At 41.5% G+C, this 17,269-nt stretch overlaps 1 protein-coding gene across 3 annotated transcripts; it reads left to right on the forward strand.

Moving 5' to 3' along the window:
- The first annotated feature begins 234 nt into the window (after nucleotides 1-234).
- Nucleotides 235-17,269, forward strand: kctd17 (potassium channel tetramerization domain containing 17). Of its 3 annotated transcripts, none has more exons than XM_083932463.1 (7): nucleotides 235-640; nucleotides 9,884-9,992; nucleotides 10,665-10,756; nucleotides 11,410-11,556; nucleotides 13,346-13,471; nucleotides 14,211-14,346; nucleotides 16,218-17,269. In XM_083932463.1, exons 1-6 carry the CDS (start codon nucleotides 290-292, stop codon nucleotides 14,304-14,306), a joined length of 921 nt encoding a protein of 306 aa, XP_083788589.1. In that variant the 5' UTR covers nucleotides 235-289; the 3' UTR covers nucleotides 14,307-14,346; nucleotides 16,218-17,269. The 3 variants fall into 3 exon arrangements, with proteins under 3 accessions (XP_083788589.1, XP_083788590.1, XP_083788591.1); XM_083932464.1 differs by having other exon boundaries at nucleotides 11,413-11,556; XM_083932465.1 differs by lacking the exon at nucleotides 14,211-14,346.

A 17,269-nucleotide genomic window follows, 5' to 3' on the forward strand; every position in this document is an offset into this window, starting at 1 on the left:
CAAGCAAGAAGCACAATTTTATAATTATCTAAAACTATAAAACATTTTGTAAGCTTCATCATATGCTTTCATTCAATACTTAGTGATGGCCGGTGGAGCTTTTATTTTGAAAGCATGCCCTGTCCCTTTTCTTGTAACCTAGCGTGTGCTCTGTTGGGGGCGGGGCGTATGTACTGCTAGGGGCGGGGCTTATGCACTGTTGGTAACCGAGAGAAAAATCAGAGTCAACCGCGGAAACGGACAGACCTCCTCGCCCGTCTTCATCTCGTGTCCAGCGGCTGTTTTCTAAATGGCAACAACAGCGGGCGACCAGCGGGAACCGGAGGACGTCGCTGCGCTGTCGACGCACCACGGCTGCCACCACAGCAACAGCAACAATAACAACAATAATAATAACAACAACAAAGACAGCGAGGCGGGAGAGAGCGTGTCGCCCGCCAGCACGAGCGAACCCGGCGGGACGGTGTCGCAGAGCGTCGCTAACGGCTCGGTCATTAACCCCAGTGGGGGCAGTAACGGAAAGTGGGTCCGGCTGAACGTCGGTGGCACCGTGTTCCTCACTACGAGGCAGACGCTCCTCAAAGAGCAAACTTCGTTCCTGTACCGGCTGTGCCAACAGCAGGACCTGCACTCAGACACGGTGAGTCCGGTCAGGAGGTCAGGACACTCAACCCCGGTGAACGGTACTGTACGACAGGCGAGAACTGATAATGACTGGTATAGCAGGATGCGACATTCAGTAATGAGCTAACAGTAATTTATACTAACAATACATTTGACTTTACATATAAAGAAATAAATAAAAACAACAGACACACAGTGACCGTATTCTACATGTTTACTTTTTCTGTGGGCATTTAAAGTTGCGTTGTGACGTGTTAATTATTGTGTGTCAGTTAGCCAGCGTTTAGGCTTTGAGGCTACTATTATTAGGAATATTAAAGAGGCCTGGTAGTGGCCTAACGAGAAGGACATGCACATTTTATAACGTTTCTGTAGTGACTCATAGTTGCTGTCAGTGGTGAGTTTAGATGGGTAATGTTTGGCTTTGTATACTTTTTATTTATCCCTACTGAATATATCACAATCATTTATTATGGAAGGTGGGTTTTCTCGTAACTGACTAAAGGAAACGTGTGTGCAAGTTTTAGTGTTAGAAAAAATCTATCCAATAGAGACTGAAGGGTAAAATAGTATTGACTGCATCGTGCACTGTTGTTTTTATCTCCTAAGGTATCACAGTGGCCTTAAAGGGACTAAGTATATTACTGTGTTATCTGTGCCATTCCCAGAACCTATAACTACAACTCTGTTCTGCCTGGAAATGCACACATGCTTCTCCAGAGCAGATGACCAGATTATACTGTATATGTGCAGTATGAAGCTCTCCCACACACTCCTCTCTCTCTCTCTGTGTGTGTGTGTGTGTGTGTGTGTTTCAGCATCATTTTGTGGTGTGAATGTAGCTTGGGTCAGATGGATGAACACGTGCCTCCTCTTCTGCAGGGAGCTGCACAGTCAGTAGCTGTGCAGATGGCATCTTATGGAGAGAGAGAGGGATGTATTATGTGTTTCCCAGTCACATGTAGACTGAACACACTGTAAGGATGAGCAAGACTCATCAATGATGCAGATTTACATTATGCTGCAGCCTTTGATATGCATGAATGTGACAGAAAGAGAATAGGTAGGTTCACATTTTGTTGCTGTCGGGTGAAAAGCTCTTATCTCCAAAATGTTAGCTGTTTTAGCAACTGTAAGAAAAATAGCCATAGGAGGAATAATGTCAATAAAATGTCCCATCACGGCAGTGTGTTTTTAACTTCCTGTATGCCGTGCATACAGAGAGGACCCCTATTAACTGCATATCTTTTTTACTAAACGGTTATAGCTTTTAACACAACAGTTAACCCACAACTAACTCTCGTTAACGGGGCAAAGTTCCATGTATAATTAGCCAATATAAATGTATAATAAGGCCTGTGTATGTATGTATGCATACATAGTTTAACATGGTGGTACCAATATACGTGGATTGTTTTTGCTATTGTACCGTGTGCCTTTATTAGATAGAATAGTAGCGAGAGAAATTAGTAACTTTTCAACTAACCGTGTCAAAAATACGACACCTGAAGACTCGACCAATGTGATCAGAACTTGTGATGCGTGGGCATTTTTCACTATTTGCTGATATTTTATCGACTAAATGCATGATTGAGAAATTCATATTTGGAGTAGATGATAATGGAAACACTAAAATTGCAGTTCAGGCCAAGTAAAGTTTTTTTTAATTAATATAAGAACTGTGTATGGCTAAACTAACAGGATGTCATTCAAATTCAAATTAGATATCAGAAAGATCAAGTATTTCTTCAGCTAAAGTGACTAAACCAAAAAAACAACCACCAAAATTGGAGTTAGGAGGTTTTTTTACCCGACAGCTGCAATGACTGTTCCCCTGATGCACCACTCGGCTCTGTGGAAAGAGTATACCCATGTGACCTTCAGCCAGGAGCTCCCTCTGCACTGCCTAAAGACACACAGTCACACACCGAATCTCTGTGTCTCATACATGCACGAACACACACCTACATCCCTTTCCTTCACTGCCGTCCTCTCCTCATCCTCACTCTCAGCAGCTGACTCACTGCAAATGCTTAGCGCATGTTTATTTCTGCTCTTTATCACAAACTCAAATCTGGTGATACAGAGGCTTATTTTAGTGTTTTCTCTTCCTTGCGCCATCACACCGCCGTCTCCTCTGAGTTGAGACCTGTGAACGGGGGAGGAGAGACAGAGCTGCCCCCTGAATCACTATTTAGTGTTTACACATTAGTAGATGGTGCACTATAGAAATAATCCAATATTTTCCTACCAGAGAACGACATGTTAAGGGGTTTGTCAGTTGATCTGTTGTCTGTTCTTTGGTGCTGTTGTCCCTAATGTGTGCCTGTGTGTACCTCTGTCACTGTGTATGATGTTAATGCTCCCCCACCACAGGCACAAGGACAAGTTTTTTGTGTTATAATCAGGGATTCAGATTTTCAAAGTAAACAACGAACCCCTGATCGTGGGATTAAGTATTTTTAAAAATTGTTTTTATTCAGCGTTTTTCCCCAGAAGCCTCATGATGAGCGTTTCTTTGAACAAGTAATTCCCACTGATCTGAACAGCTGTGAATTTCACACAAGCTTGAACCAACAGATTGAGGTGAACAGTTAGTTCAAAAAACAGAAATCTGTCTCATTGTGAATTTAGCATTTTCCAAAAGGCACCACAGATCCAACATTATCTGTCCTTTTTGCTACACCAATATTAAGATGATTTAACTAATTTACTATAACTAAGATGTTATAGCATAATCTCTAGAATATGCCCACTGCTGTGTTTCGAGATGCTTCTGGTGGAGCAGCACATCCGTCCTTTGAGCCCCGTTAATCAGCACGAGTGACGAGTGTGAGGGATCTTGCTGTCTCTTTTCCAAGGGTCTAACACCCTGCATCTCTGTTCTCAATATGGCCCATCGGCAATCTCGAGTAACCACGATTGCCAATATAAAAATAGAAACGATCGCTCATCCTCTCACCTTTTAAAACTAGCAAAATCCTGACATGAAAGTTAATATTACAAAATCAACCAGTACAAGCTGCCCGCAAGATTTGAGCCATATGACAACGACAGCTGACTGCAAGCATCACACCGCTACAGATGGCTAACCGACAACAACAATCATGCAAATGTTGCAGATCACTGTTGTGGCATCACGTCGCCATACTCTACATGATATTGCAAAGGTTTTACTTCCACCTCGACTAGAATTATAAAAAATGAATACACTCAAAACATTAACCTTCTGGTTAAAAAAAAATAGTTATTGTTGCTTTTGTTTTGGCCGTCATCTACAAACTAAATGGCTCAACATCTGTCTGTCGTGCCACTAAACACTTTCTAGAGGAAACCCTGTTGTTGACCTTTTGCAAAGTTCCTTGTTCTATTAGGGAGACAATGCATTGAACTCACTGCAAAATCCTGTCCCAAAATAAGGTTCTGAAGAGTATGTGCATAATGAAGGGGATTATTATGCCAGCGTACTGTAGTTGTTGAGCACACAGAGCAGTCTGAAGCTGAATTGCACAGAGGAGAAGTTCAGCTTCAGTGTGTTTTTCTTCTCTCACTCAGGAGGGAAGCTGATTTGATCCGTGCTGGAGTCCCCCTCTAATCCACTGGCATTGGCGTCTTTCTCCTAGGGCCTCTTGCCTGTTTTTAAACTCACATGCACACAGACTGTCTGGTTGTGTGCGACTGTTTTAATGAGATTACCACCACCTCAGCTGCTCTACCCCCTCACCGAACCAAACCCAGGGCTGAAATGCTGTTCATGCAACCCGAGCTGACCCCACGCCGCCCTACACCAATTACATTATGCAGCTAAGATTCAGCTTTGTTGATGCTAGATTATGTTAACTCAACAGGGGGCCAGTTGTGGACTATAACCACATAATCGCATTACCACCGATTTGTGATTATCAATGGCTGAATTCACATGCAATATAAGGGGAATCACACCGGCATGTTTTAATGGCCCGGCGCCTGTTATTTGGGTTATCTCGCAGCATCAGCATAAATTCCACGACATGTCTGGATTTGCTTTGTCATTTTATCTGCGTTGTGAGATATTTGATTTGGAGTCCAATATGAGGTGTTGGCAGGGACCTGTAATTATGAAAACGATGCTAGAGCCAAAGTTTTTATTTGAATCCACAGTACAGAATTGTGTGAACTTGTCCACTTTCTAGGAGGCACACACAATAAGACCCGGTTAGGTATTTAATTAGGGCTAAAAATTCACAAACGTTTCTGAGGAAAAAGGTGGAAAAAGTTGCCATTTATCACCACGGTTCTTAATTATTTTCTAAACAGCTTCACTTTCTTCATTAAATCAATACAACTGTTATGTATATATAGTTAGTTCAGGGTTCCCACAGTTATGGAAAACCTGGAAATGTTACGGTATTTTGTTGTGTTGAAATTAAATAAGTGTTACAGTAATCTTCTTTGGATTACTTTCCACTTATTGTAACATTATGCAGAATTAGTTTTTGTATGGCTATTGAGGTAACGTAGCTCTATGCGTCAGTGCGTAACATTTTGTTTACCATCGCATTTTTGTCATTTTCTACCTGCGTTCCGTCTCTCCCTCCATGTAGGTCAGTTGGCTGAAATTGTGTTTGAATAATGCCGGGCAAGTGTATATTTACAATATTATGCAGTCCAGGGTTAGCCAACCCCTCTCCTGGAGAGCTACTACTGCCCTGTATGTTGGAGGTTTCTCCCTACTCTAACACACCTAAGTCTAGTGATTATCAAACCCCTGACATTAGAATCAGATGTGTTGGCGCAGAGGGAAACTTAAAACATGCAGGGCAGTAGTAGCTCTCCAGAAGCAGGGTTGGCTACCCCTGATATACAGGCTACATACTTATGTTGCCACATTGTTTTTCAGGCTAAACTTGAGTTTATAATCAAATGCATTAGGAATATTAGACATAAATAGAACTGATAGTACGTTTGGTTCTGTTTCCCCTCGTGCTTGAATGCCAGTGCCAGGCTGATATGATAAAGGACATGGATTGACTGTGCCTGTAGTCTGAAGTATCCGAACTGAATATGAACACAACCAACAGTTAGAGTTTAAAAAAGGTTGCCGTTTAATTCCAATGCAATGATTAACATTTTGAGGAAAGTATAGTTTGTGTTATATATTGTGAATAGTCATGGAAATTGTATTATGGATCCTTAAAAAGTCACATGTACCTGTACCATAACAATGTATTTCAGCTAGGGGAAAAAACAACTTTAAATTGTTAAAAAAGTGGTCGCCATTTGCGAAAATGTTGAGGGGAAACCTACAATTAAATGTGTTTATCAGCGTGAAGCTGCTGTGATGCCTGCTGTTTCAAAAATGTCACCAACACTGAGAAGTCGCTGGTTCAGCCAGACCATCTGCGTAGCCGGGGATGATAAATTAAGCGAGAAATCAAGGTTTTTTTTACAAGCCTTTAGACCAGAATCACATGATCAGACCAAATATGTGTGTATTTAATTACAGCATTTACGTCACAATGTATGCATAAATTATAGTGAGAATGCAAATGCTACAATATACTAAGTCCAATAACACTCACTGTGATGAGTTTAGAATCCACTCTAATAGAAAATAGGCTTTGTTATGGCTTATTGTGAAACTAAAGACTTAAGTCTGTCTGTTGGATACATTAATGACTCCAGATTTAAAGCAACTATGTGTTGAATTTAAAATATTGTATAGTATCAAAAACACTGGCAGAGGCAGGGCTTCTAGTGCGGCACAAAATGCTCCAAAGAAGTAATGGATGACTGTAACTTCATTAAGGCTTTCTAAATACTAAATCCTTAACAAAATGAATCAAATACCATCCTACATTTCTCCCCCATGGTTACCATGCCAGAACTTTATAGTAAGTGTTAGACAATCCTGGATTGATCAGTAAGTACTCATTGAATGAGACTGATGAGTGGATGTCGAACCCGAAAATTGAACTTCTGCCCTACTTTCTCTTAAATCTGCCTCTTTAGTGATTAATGATTTCCAAATGAAGCTACAAATGAAGCTACAAATGAAGCTACAGAAGTTGCAAATTGAGCTACAGAAGTTGCAAATGAAGCTACAGAAGTAACAAGTGCGATGGTATCATTCAGCCCTAATGTTTACACATACTCAAGCAACCAGCAGAATGCGGACAGGCGTGCGTGTGTTGTGAGCAGTGAACAGGGCTTTAGTTTGTTTGGCTTCTGTTTTGTTTTGATAGCCCGTGGGATGTACTTACCTCTGCAGGGAGATGCTGTTGAGTCACATCTTAATTTCCCTGACATACAAATGCGCTGTAAACCAGTAACGAATAGTGTCCCTCCCTCCCTCCCTGTCCTCTCAACAACTGAAAATATCATCTTGTGAGAAAGAGAATGTGCTGTGGCTGCTGTCGTTATGAATAACAACACTAATTCTGTATGTGTGTGCATGAGAGAGAGAGAAAGAGACCGAGCTCTGACACATCCAGGAAGCTTTTCCCCAGTGTTGTCATGCCCACACTGTCAAGTCAAGTCACGTTGATGAGGCGTTGGTTTGTCCTCCACTGCAGCTTCACTCATCAGTATGGTGTGTGCGTGCATCTGTCAATGCAGCCGTTCCACACTCTTAATCGGTGTGATTTTCAGTGCAGACACACACTATCTGTGTCACACAAGCTGCCTCCTGGTCTTCATATCCCATGCCTCCATCCCGCCTGTCTCAATCCTCTCTTTGTTTCTCTGTCACACACAAACACTGAAACCGTGTGTGTCGTCATCCTCCGTCTCTATGTCTCCTGGTCATTTCTGATGAGAGGCTATTCGTCATCTGTTTCTCCTAACATTTGTCTATTTGTCTTTTCTTTGTCGACGTGCAGGTCTCTCCCTGGCTGTCCTCTGTCATACCTGTTTTTGTTTTTCTTCACTAATCCATCCCTCATTTAGGTGTATCACAGCCCTCGGACTGCTTTTCAGTCTGAATCTGTGCATGTCGGTGTCCTCATTGCATTAGTTTCATGTCTTACATTGGGAGCTGCTCATGAGAAGCTCCTGTCATGCTACGCCAGCAAAGATTGCCTGGACTTGAAGAGATTAGCATCAGGGACAAAGGGTTTGGACTGACAACACACAGTCTATCATTCAAAAACGTCTCCTTGATGCTAGCAGAGCCTCGCTATTCTCTTGATTCTGTCTGTGTGACCGTGGGTTTCCTTTGGGATTACGTTTTACTAGTCTGTCACACTGGAGACAACAGGTCAGAGCTCATTATGGCAGACAAAGATGTAGATGATGGATCTGTAGGACAACCACTAGCTAGTTTCGGGTTACACCATTAAAACCAAAGGAACGTCTTAGCCAATAAAAACCTTAGCTATGGGTAAATTGGTTGCTAGGAAATATCTGTTGCTGTCCAATCAAAAGCAATCAAATATATTAAATGGAAGTCACTGTCATAACATTTCAATCTTTATAAATCTATTTAGTTTTATTTCATATGCATCGGAGGAGAAATGTGTGTTTCAAAGTTATTAGTATTCATGTAGTTTAGAATAATTTAAATAATTTTTCATTAGATATACGTTGTATGTATTTTTGCCAAATGTATTTTACATTAGTCTGCGTCTTATATTGCCTCTCTTATACGTAACGGTCATATATTAGCAAGGTAACATTGATTTTGTCTGTTAAATGAGCTCAGTCAGCAGTTACACGGGTCAACTAATCTCTGTTTAAGAAGCAGTTTGTGTGATGCGTGTTTTAATTGAGTGATGGATAAATCTGATGTTATAGGTAGGTTAGGCAGGTAGTATAGGTAGGTAGTATAGGTAGGTAGTTCTTTTATGCTCGTTGCATAGCAAACACATTCCAGTAGAGTAGAGCATTCCAGTACAGTAGATGAAGCCACATACTCATAACTGTAGTGTAAACTGCCTGTAAGACCGCTCCTTTGTTAACCTGGAACTCTCAAACCGAAAGTAGGAGTTGATGATATTGCAGTTCCAAATAAACAAATCTGAATTTGCATCAACGACCTGAAAGTCCATTTAAAGCCCTTTTTAAACATTTATAACATCACTAAATCCTAATCAGGTCGGTCTGTAGCAGTCGAAATATACCACCAAACTGGACCGAGAATGTCAGCTACATTGGCCGTATTTCATGTTTTAACAATGTAGAAATGTCTGGATTCAGCCTTTGAGGTTAGGATTGTAATCAGACAATATAAGGTCATAACAGTTACAGCTAGGATGAGCGGTACTGTGTGAATGAGTTAGGACCGGCTAATAAAAGCCATAAAATGCTTCTGTGCAAGAATCTACTGGAGGCTAAGGCCACTTCAGCAACCCATAAAAAGAATCAGTCATGTTAACAGAGCAGGTTTACTGTATCAAGTTTCTTCTCATGAAACCTTTCCATACTTCTTTAACCATTATTCATAAGGCCTGCTCTATTTTATAGCTGTGTAAGGAGTTTGTGAATTCTGGGACGTACAAGTCTAGAGTTGGTTTTTCAACGTAGGAACCAACATACATGTGTTCTCTGCCCCCATTCCTGTCCTGTATATTTCTCTCTGCAGAGACCATTTAACCATTTGTAAGTGACACAGGATCAGTTGATGGGACTGGGGATATTTAATTTCCCAACGATTTATCTTCTCTCCCCCCATATCCCTCTGCTTAAATCTCCAAAGGCCGACTTGTTTTTGTATGGATTCAACTCAAAAGTCACCAGAAGGTGTGTATGTGCGTGTACGTGTGCGTGTGCGTGTGTTTGTGTGTATATATATTTATTTATGTACAAATATTTTATTGTAATTTGTACTTGCACTCTATGGAGAGCTTTTATTTTGGTGACAAAGTCCTCTGCAGTGCATCTTGCATACGTGCTTCCGCTCTGGACAGCCAGTACTGCATACTTAAGATGAAAATAGCCAACAAGGATGTTATTTTCCAGCTAGTGAACTTTTGCATCTAAAAATACTCAATATATTACAGAAGAGGGTCATTAATGGCCTGAAAATAAAAGTTGCTGCATCCTATGTTTCCACATTACACGTGATACAACCACAACAAAGTTGTCAGGAGTACGGTACCAAGTTACAACAGGCACAGCTTTCATTGCACTGAGACAGGTCAATTAACCTCTGTGGTTCATTAATAAAAAGTGCTTTCTGCAGCAATGTAAATACATGCAGTTTATGGTGTGATAATGTTTTAATAGACACATAAACAATATTTTTTTCTGTTCCTCTCTGATTCTTCTTCTTTTGTAACAGGATGATTCGGGAGCCTATGTGATTGACAGAGACCCTACCTACTTCGGTCCCATCCTCAACTACTTGCGGCATGGCAAACTGGTCTACAACAAGGAGCTGGCTGAAGAAGGTCTATGAAATGCTTTGACTCTGCTCAGATCGGTCCTGAGTGCATGCACTGGTTTTATTTGTCGGCCAGGTGGAAACTGTGTGCCTCCGTACTGCCTCGTGATGTAATTCCTCCTCCAGTGTCTCCTAGCACTTTACTTTCTAATTTAGTAATAATGATAATAGATCAATTTTATATAGCGCTTTTCTCAGTACGTAAAGACGCTTTAGACATGAATAAATAAAACAGACAATCAAACAGGAAGCATGTTAAACAACACTAGAACATCAAATTAATAAAAGGGTGGAAGATGATGGAGTTTAGTTGTTCTAGGTGATCCTGAAGAGATGGGATTTAAGCTGACTCTTGAAAGATGGGAGAATACTGTATACTATATACAGATAAGGGAATATTGTGAAAATGTTACATAATAATGGATAAACAGTGGAAATGGTGAGCTAAAAAATAATGGACAAATTGTTGAAATGGTTAGATAATGAATAATGGATGAACAGTGGACATAGTTAGATAAAAGTAGTACATATAGGGTGTAAATAAAATGACATCCACTTGTATATCCTTAATATTAACATCTAATTGAGCTGTGGGTTGAGACAAAAACGGGTTGGAGCCACTCCGCCACTCCGCCTCCACTCACACAGGAACTAAGTCATGTGTTTGTTTTGTTTCAAGGTGTCCTGGAGGAGGCTGAGTTTTACAACATCACTCCACTGATCAAACTGATCAAGGAGAGAATCGTGGAGAGGGACTCCAAAGCTACACAGGTATAGACAGAACTTGTTTTCATGATGGAGGAGATTGCTGCTTTATGCTGAGCTAGGGGCTTTAAAAAACACAGATCCCCTCAGTCACCGCAGTCATTTTTAATGAAACTAATGCAGTGTATTGTGTATTTAATGGTGAAGGTTTAGTGTAACACAACAGTTATATGAATATTCTTAAACCATAATGCATTTTTCGCTTCGAACAGTTATGATATGTTATGTACTACAGCTACACACACACACACACACACACACACACACACACACACACCATAATGGTGGTGAAAGTGCAGTGCCTTTTGTCATTTTCTCTTTGTTAGTGATTTCACCCTTCTGTGCTCCTCTCAGGAGAGCTCTGTTGTACATCAGGCTTCTTTTCTCAGGATGGTTGCACTCACTCTTACATAATCCCACTGCCCTCTCAAACATACACCCACTGTGCCTGCATTCTACTGTACTTGCTGGACTCACTGCTGGTTGCTTGCCTGAGGTTACATTTCCAAAGTAAAAGTAGGGCTGGTTTTGTAGCTAGCTTTAGCACCACATTACACCACTACCTCCATGTCATGTTGAAAAGGTTTGCTCAAGGCAGATAAATACGTTTGCGAGAAGTGGCCCATTCCTCTCAACCCTCCTCTTCTCTTTTTCCCCAGCAGGCGCCCCCCAAGCACGTCTACCGAGTGTTGCAGTGCCAGGAGGAGGAGCTCACCCAGATGGTCTCCACGATGTCAGACGGCTGGAAGTTTGAGCAGGTCAGCGTGCGCGCCTGCAGAAAGCCCCGCACCGGACTGCTCTGGACTGTGGGTTGGACTCACGCTGCTGCTGACCCTTCAATTTTGACCCTTGGCCTGACCCCTTGGCCCTGACCTGAGCCCTGCTATCTGCACTCCCAAACTGAGTTTAGGACTCCAAGATTGCATTAGTTTGCGTCGTCTAGATTCATTTATTTTTCCTTAAGTAGGACTAATCTACTGACTTCATGAATGCTGACATTTTTTTCCATGTATAGTCCCCAAAAAGTAAAATCTTAAAGATTCTCCATTCCACTATCCTGTGGTGGTACTCGACTTGTACCAGTCCTGGGATAGTTATAGGCTGCAGTCACTATCTTTGTCAAAAGCATTGTCTACAGCTGTTAGCTGTACTATTTATTTGTTAAAGTCATAGACAACCAATGCCCATGACGTGTTAATTAAGTCTACGATAGATTACAGGACGTAGACACCTTTAATAACAGTGTGTTCAGATTGTGAGCTACAAAATCAAATACATCACAGACAAATTCGTTTTATTTTAAATTTGCTGCTTTCTCGGTCCCCTTAACTGGTTGAACAAAAAAAGTAATTGGAATATGTCGACTTGGGCTTTTCAAAATTGTGATGGGCATTTACTGATATTTTCAAACCAAAAGATTAACAGATAAATTAAGAAAAATACTTAGGGATGCACAATATCGATAATTGCCTGCTTCTCATGGCTGACGCTGATAAGACAAGCTAATATCACATTTTTGTATTTTAAAGTTGATAACCTGTAGCTTATGCACAGCTGAGAGCAAGAAAGGCTAAGACAAAGTGAGCAAAGATGGATGATATAATATTCCATAGCCCTGACCAATCTCGGATCACTATTGTTAACACCACAAAGACAAACAGCAGTTCTTAATTTATTTTTAAAGTACATTGAAGTATACTGCTTTTATAGAGCAGTTTTGCCAAAGAATTTAAATTAAACTCTTTGACATAATGTGTCAAATCTTTGTCTACTCAATACATGTTTATTGGCAGATCGCAACTCAACTTTAAAGGTGCATACCTTCACCTACTGTATAAGAATGTGTGCAGCCTACTCTTAAGAGTAAAAATTGTACCTTATTGTGGCATACAAGTATTTAAAATGTCATAGCTGCAGACTCATTATTGACAGTCTGTTAGAATAGAGCAACCAGCTGTACCAACAGTAAAAACAGGCACAAATATATTGAGCTTTTGAGCCGCTGTAATATCAGTAATATGGAAAAGTCTATTAATGTCGTCAATCAACATTATCCATTAAGGTGACGACATGGTCTGCTAAGTTGAGAGCCTGTAGCTCGTTGAGTCTTAATAGGTCAGCCTTTTCGCAGTGTAGCCTAAAAGTCACATGTAGACACCCCCCCCCCCCCCACCCACACACACACACACACACACACACACACACTCACACACTCACACTCACACACTCACACCCACCCTCCATTTCCCACTGCTTTGGCACCAAGCTCCACTGCATGCTGCACAGCTACGATTTCCCTGCAGAAGCTGACGCACAAGTTAAAGATGCTTCTTGTTGAGTCCACTGCTGAGTGTGTCACAGCAGGCTGTCTGCTCTTTACCCCGACCCCGCCCTCCCTCCCAACCAAGCATGAGCACAAGAAGCTTTTCCTCGCTTGATCTGGGATCTCAGCTCTCTCCGTAACGTTCTTTCTCCAGTTTTTTTGTTTTCTCTGCTGTAATCTCTAATACTTCCTGACACTCACTCCTGTCTCTCTGTCTCTGTCCCTCTTTCCTCTGCATATCTCTCCGTACCTCTGTCCCTGTCTTCTTCTAGATGGTGAACATCGGTTCGTCGTACAGCTACGGAACAGAGGACCAGGCTGAGTTTCTGTGCGTCGTGTCCAAGGAGCTTCACACCGCGGGATCTGGCCTGGCTACGGAGCAGAGCCACAAAACCAAGGTGAGTCTAGGTGCATTTGTTTTCTCAGAAACACACATAAGTTTAAAGACCCGCTGTAGGATCAAGCTGCAAGACTGTGTGTCAATGTGTGGTGCTGTCCTGTTTTGTTTGTGTGTCTTTCTGTTTCGTTGTGGTGTGTGTGTGTGTGTGTGTGTGTGTGTGTGTGTGTGTGTGTGTGTGTGTGTGTGTGTGTGTGTGTGTGTGTGTGTGTGTGTGTGTGTGTGTGTGTGTGTGTGTGTGTGTGTGTGTGTGTGTGTGTGTGTGTGTGTGTGTGTGTGTGTGTGTGTGTGTGTGTGTGTGTGTGTGTGTGTGTGTGTGTGTGTGTGTGTGTGTGTGTGTGTGTGTGAAAGAGAAGAGGGGCTTCTCCTCTCATTGAAGCAGGAAGAAGCAGTGCTTTGATCCTGCGCTCTCCGCCGAAAGCTCCAAATGTCACTCGCCTCAAAATGTCATTCACAAACACACTCACTCCATCATCCACACAGCTCTCCCTCTCTTTCATGCTGTTATCGATCCTTCCTGTTGTCTTCCTGTCTATCTCTGCCGCTGCATAGATCTATGTTCTCTCTCTTTCATATGGATATATAGATATATATCTGCCCTTCTCTATATTTACCTCTAAGCTTCTCACTATCAACTCACTGACACTCATCAGCGTGTTCATTTTTTTGTTGTGTTCTGTCTTTTTTTTTTGTTTCTTTTCTTTTGTGTTTCCCCCCTCCGTCCTTCATGCTGAATGAAGCCGACGGAGACGCAGGAGGAGGAGGCCGCGAAGGATGAGGAGGAGGAGGAGGAGGGAGGGAGAGATACCACGCCAAATGAGTGGCTTAGAGAATGAGGGAGTCATGTTTCTTTGTTCCAAAGAGAGGCGGGAATGGGTGAGGAACTGTGCGATAGATGTTCTAGTGGGTAGACTCGAGTCGACTTTACTGTGTGTGTGTTTATGTGTGTGTGATGTCTACAGAGATCTGGGGTGTTTCATGTTGCTGCATTGAGTATGACCTCTAAGCTGTCCCTCAGTAAACCCAGTGCTTACTTCAAACTCTGTTGGTTAATTATGCCTCAGAGACAAATGCAGTGACAATGCTTAAACCGTACGCTGAAGGAGTTCTCTGCAGCTGAAATGAGGTTTTAACATTGCTTGTGTTAAACATGCGAAAACAACTTCTCAGCAAAATAAAACACGTTTCCATCTCAAAAATAAACGTCGGACATTACAGCATGATGGTAAAGGTGTTTGTTTCTTTAATAAGCCAATTTTCAGCCCAGTCACACAGGGCTGTTTAAAGGATTGACTTCTAAAAACTACAAACTTAAAAAAAACTAAAAACTGTACTCTGTGACCCAGTACCAGAAGCGGTAACATTGTCTTTTTGCTGTCACTGTGCGAACACAAAGTTGAAAACCTGTCAGTTAGTTTACTAGTCTAACTGACTAGTAAAGTGCTAAAGTATTGCAAAAAAATCTTTTAGAACTAATTTTGAAAAATTTTAGGGATAATATTCAGGGGGATCTTTTGTCAGAGATGCAATATAATTAATTCAAAGGTGTGGTTTCTTTAGTGTATAATTACTTTATATCTACATACAGAGTTCGCCATGTTGCACCGCCATGTTCTTCCTACAGCAGCCTTGAGCAGACAAACCAACACGGGCTCTAGATAGAGCCATTCACATTTTCCCATCAGCCACCGTAGTTCTCCTACACGCCTGACACACGGGAGAAGTTTCAGTTCGATCTACATCCTTACCTCTAGATACCACTAAATCCTACATATTTAAGTTATCATAACACGTTGATGGAGAGCATAAGAAATGTGAACCATACTATCTTTAATCTAGTCACACAGAAAGACAAGTAACAGTGATGTTGAGTTATTGTTCAGCCCTGCTGCTGACTGAATTAATGCCATCGGCTCAGTAAGAAAGGAAAACCGTGTCACAACCCCCCAGTCCGGATGCTGTGTATTGATAATCTCTTCCAATGAACCAGGCTGACCTGGAACAAACACCACCATCTTTTCAAGGAAGCGCAGACGAAAGATCCACATCTGCTAATTTTTTGCCAGGAGTAGAACATTTTTCCACATTTCTACACTCTGATTATTTCTCTCAAAACTGTTACAGGATGCAAAAGTCTTCAAGGTCATTAAATAAAATTAATTAAAATATGTGTAAAACTGACTTGCTTGATACATTTTGCTAATTGACCATTGGGTGAAAATGTCACTTTCTCATACTGTTTGTCAGAAAGACCTGCAGCGGCCTTTATGTGTGTGTAAACATGGACATGCTCAGTGCAGTGACCCGACACAGCCTTAGATATTGATCGAGCACTGTGTCTCTATGGGCTCTCATTACCAATGCTGTGACATGAAATATCCCTGACCTTTTCAGTGCAGCATATGTCCTTTCCAGACTGTGCACATACTGTATGTTCAATCTCAATGTAGAGCCACACATAGTCATACACATATTAGATACACATATAAAGACATTTAAACATACAAAAGCAAGTAAATGTTAAAGGGGCACTAATCTTAAAACATGTGATGAGTGGCTAAGACTTAGCTGTGTTTTTGTTGAAGCCATTATATACAGTACGTCAGTAAAGTCATTTGCTCTCACTCTGTCACCATTTTCATCATGATCCGCATCATCACAGCCAAACCATGGCATTAACTGTATGACATGTTTATAGATTAGGTTGCTCTTCAATACCTAATGTCTGTTTTTCTTTTATCTCGCAGCTTTTCCAGATCCACGGGTCCCGGATGTAGAAATCACAAGAATTTAAGTTGTTTATTTTTTAGGCATATAATGCCATGGTGTATGTGTGTGTCAGTGGACGGTCATCCCAACAGATTTGTAGCATTGTTATCCGTTCATTCACAAAAACGCCAGTTAGAAAGATCATCAAAATAATCCTAAATATCACAGTCAGGCACAGCAATAGCTTCAAAAATATTTTTCACTGAAACTCATTTTAGTAGAAATAATCATGTGTTGGTGTGTGTGTGAATGTGATATTGCCAAGGGCAGTAGTGGAGCTTAGTAAATTCTAACCAAAGATCCAGATGAACGCTGGCTGAACCATGGTGCTGAACCAAAATCTGCTTCACTATGATCTGGTAAATGACGAATTGTGTGACGTGTTGTGTGTCTTACATTTCCTAATGTTAACACAACACCATCGTTCCCATCGTCTTCGCGTTTATTTTGCAGTTGAGGCGTACATGTCGAGAGAACAAAATCACCCCGAGCTGTCGACTTCAGACATTTCAGCCAGGACAAACTTCACTTTAAGCGTGTATAAAATAATGGTCATTTCATTATTCGTTGCTGTCAGAGTGTAACAGGGTTTACACTGGTTTGAACTGACTCCATAGCCCTTAAGGCTGAAGCAGTTCTGAGTTGCGTCTGGTGCATTGACCTCACTTATTTGGTTTCAGTTTTAACCTAGGTTTACGCAGATTTGATCTTATGTTATCAGATGCTAGTGTTGCTATTTCTTTTTTCTGCTGGCTTTGCATTGACAGATGGAAACCATGTAGCCGAAAGTAAGAGTAGCCAGCATGCAGACATTGCACTGACAAAAACACACACACCGCTCTACATTTCCCCCTGCACCAAACCAACTCTGTCGTGAGCTGATACACAGCCACATCACCCTGCGCCGGTGCATGCTCAGCAGCAGCAGCACTGTAGTCTCAGACTGACGCCCTGGCTGAGATCCAGAGCCAGCTTCGGCCCCGACTAATAGAGAGATGTGTGCGTGAGTCAGAAAAGGGCTGTAACAGAG

Source organism: Echiichthys vipera (genome assembly GCF_963691815.1).
Source record: "Echiichthys vipera genome assembly, chromosome: 18".
Lineage (NCBI taxonomy): Eukaryota > Metazoa > Chordata > Actinopteri > Perciformes > Trachinidae > Echiichthys > Echiichthys vipera.

Excerpts from the sequence above, each read along its gene's own strand:
- kctd17 (XM_083932463.1), top strand. The coding sequence starts at position 290 with ATGGCAACAACAGCGGGCGACCAGCGGGAACCGGAGGACGTCGCTGCG. Across the intron at positions 9,993-10,664 it reads CAAGGAGCTGGCTGAAGAAG|GTGTCCTGGAGGAGGCTGAG; the intron begins GTCTATGAAATG and ends TTTTGTTTCAAG. Across the intron at positions 10,757-11,409 it reads GGGACTCCAAAGCTACACAG|CAGGCGCCCCCCAAGCACGT; the intron begins GTATAGACAGAA and ends CTTTTTCCCCAG.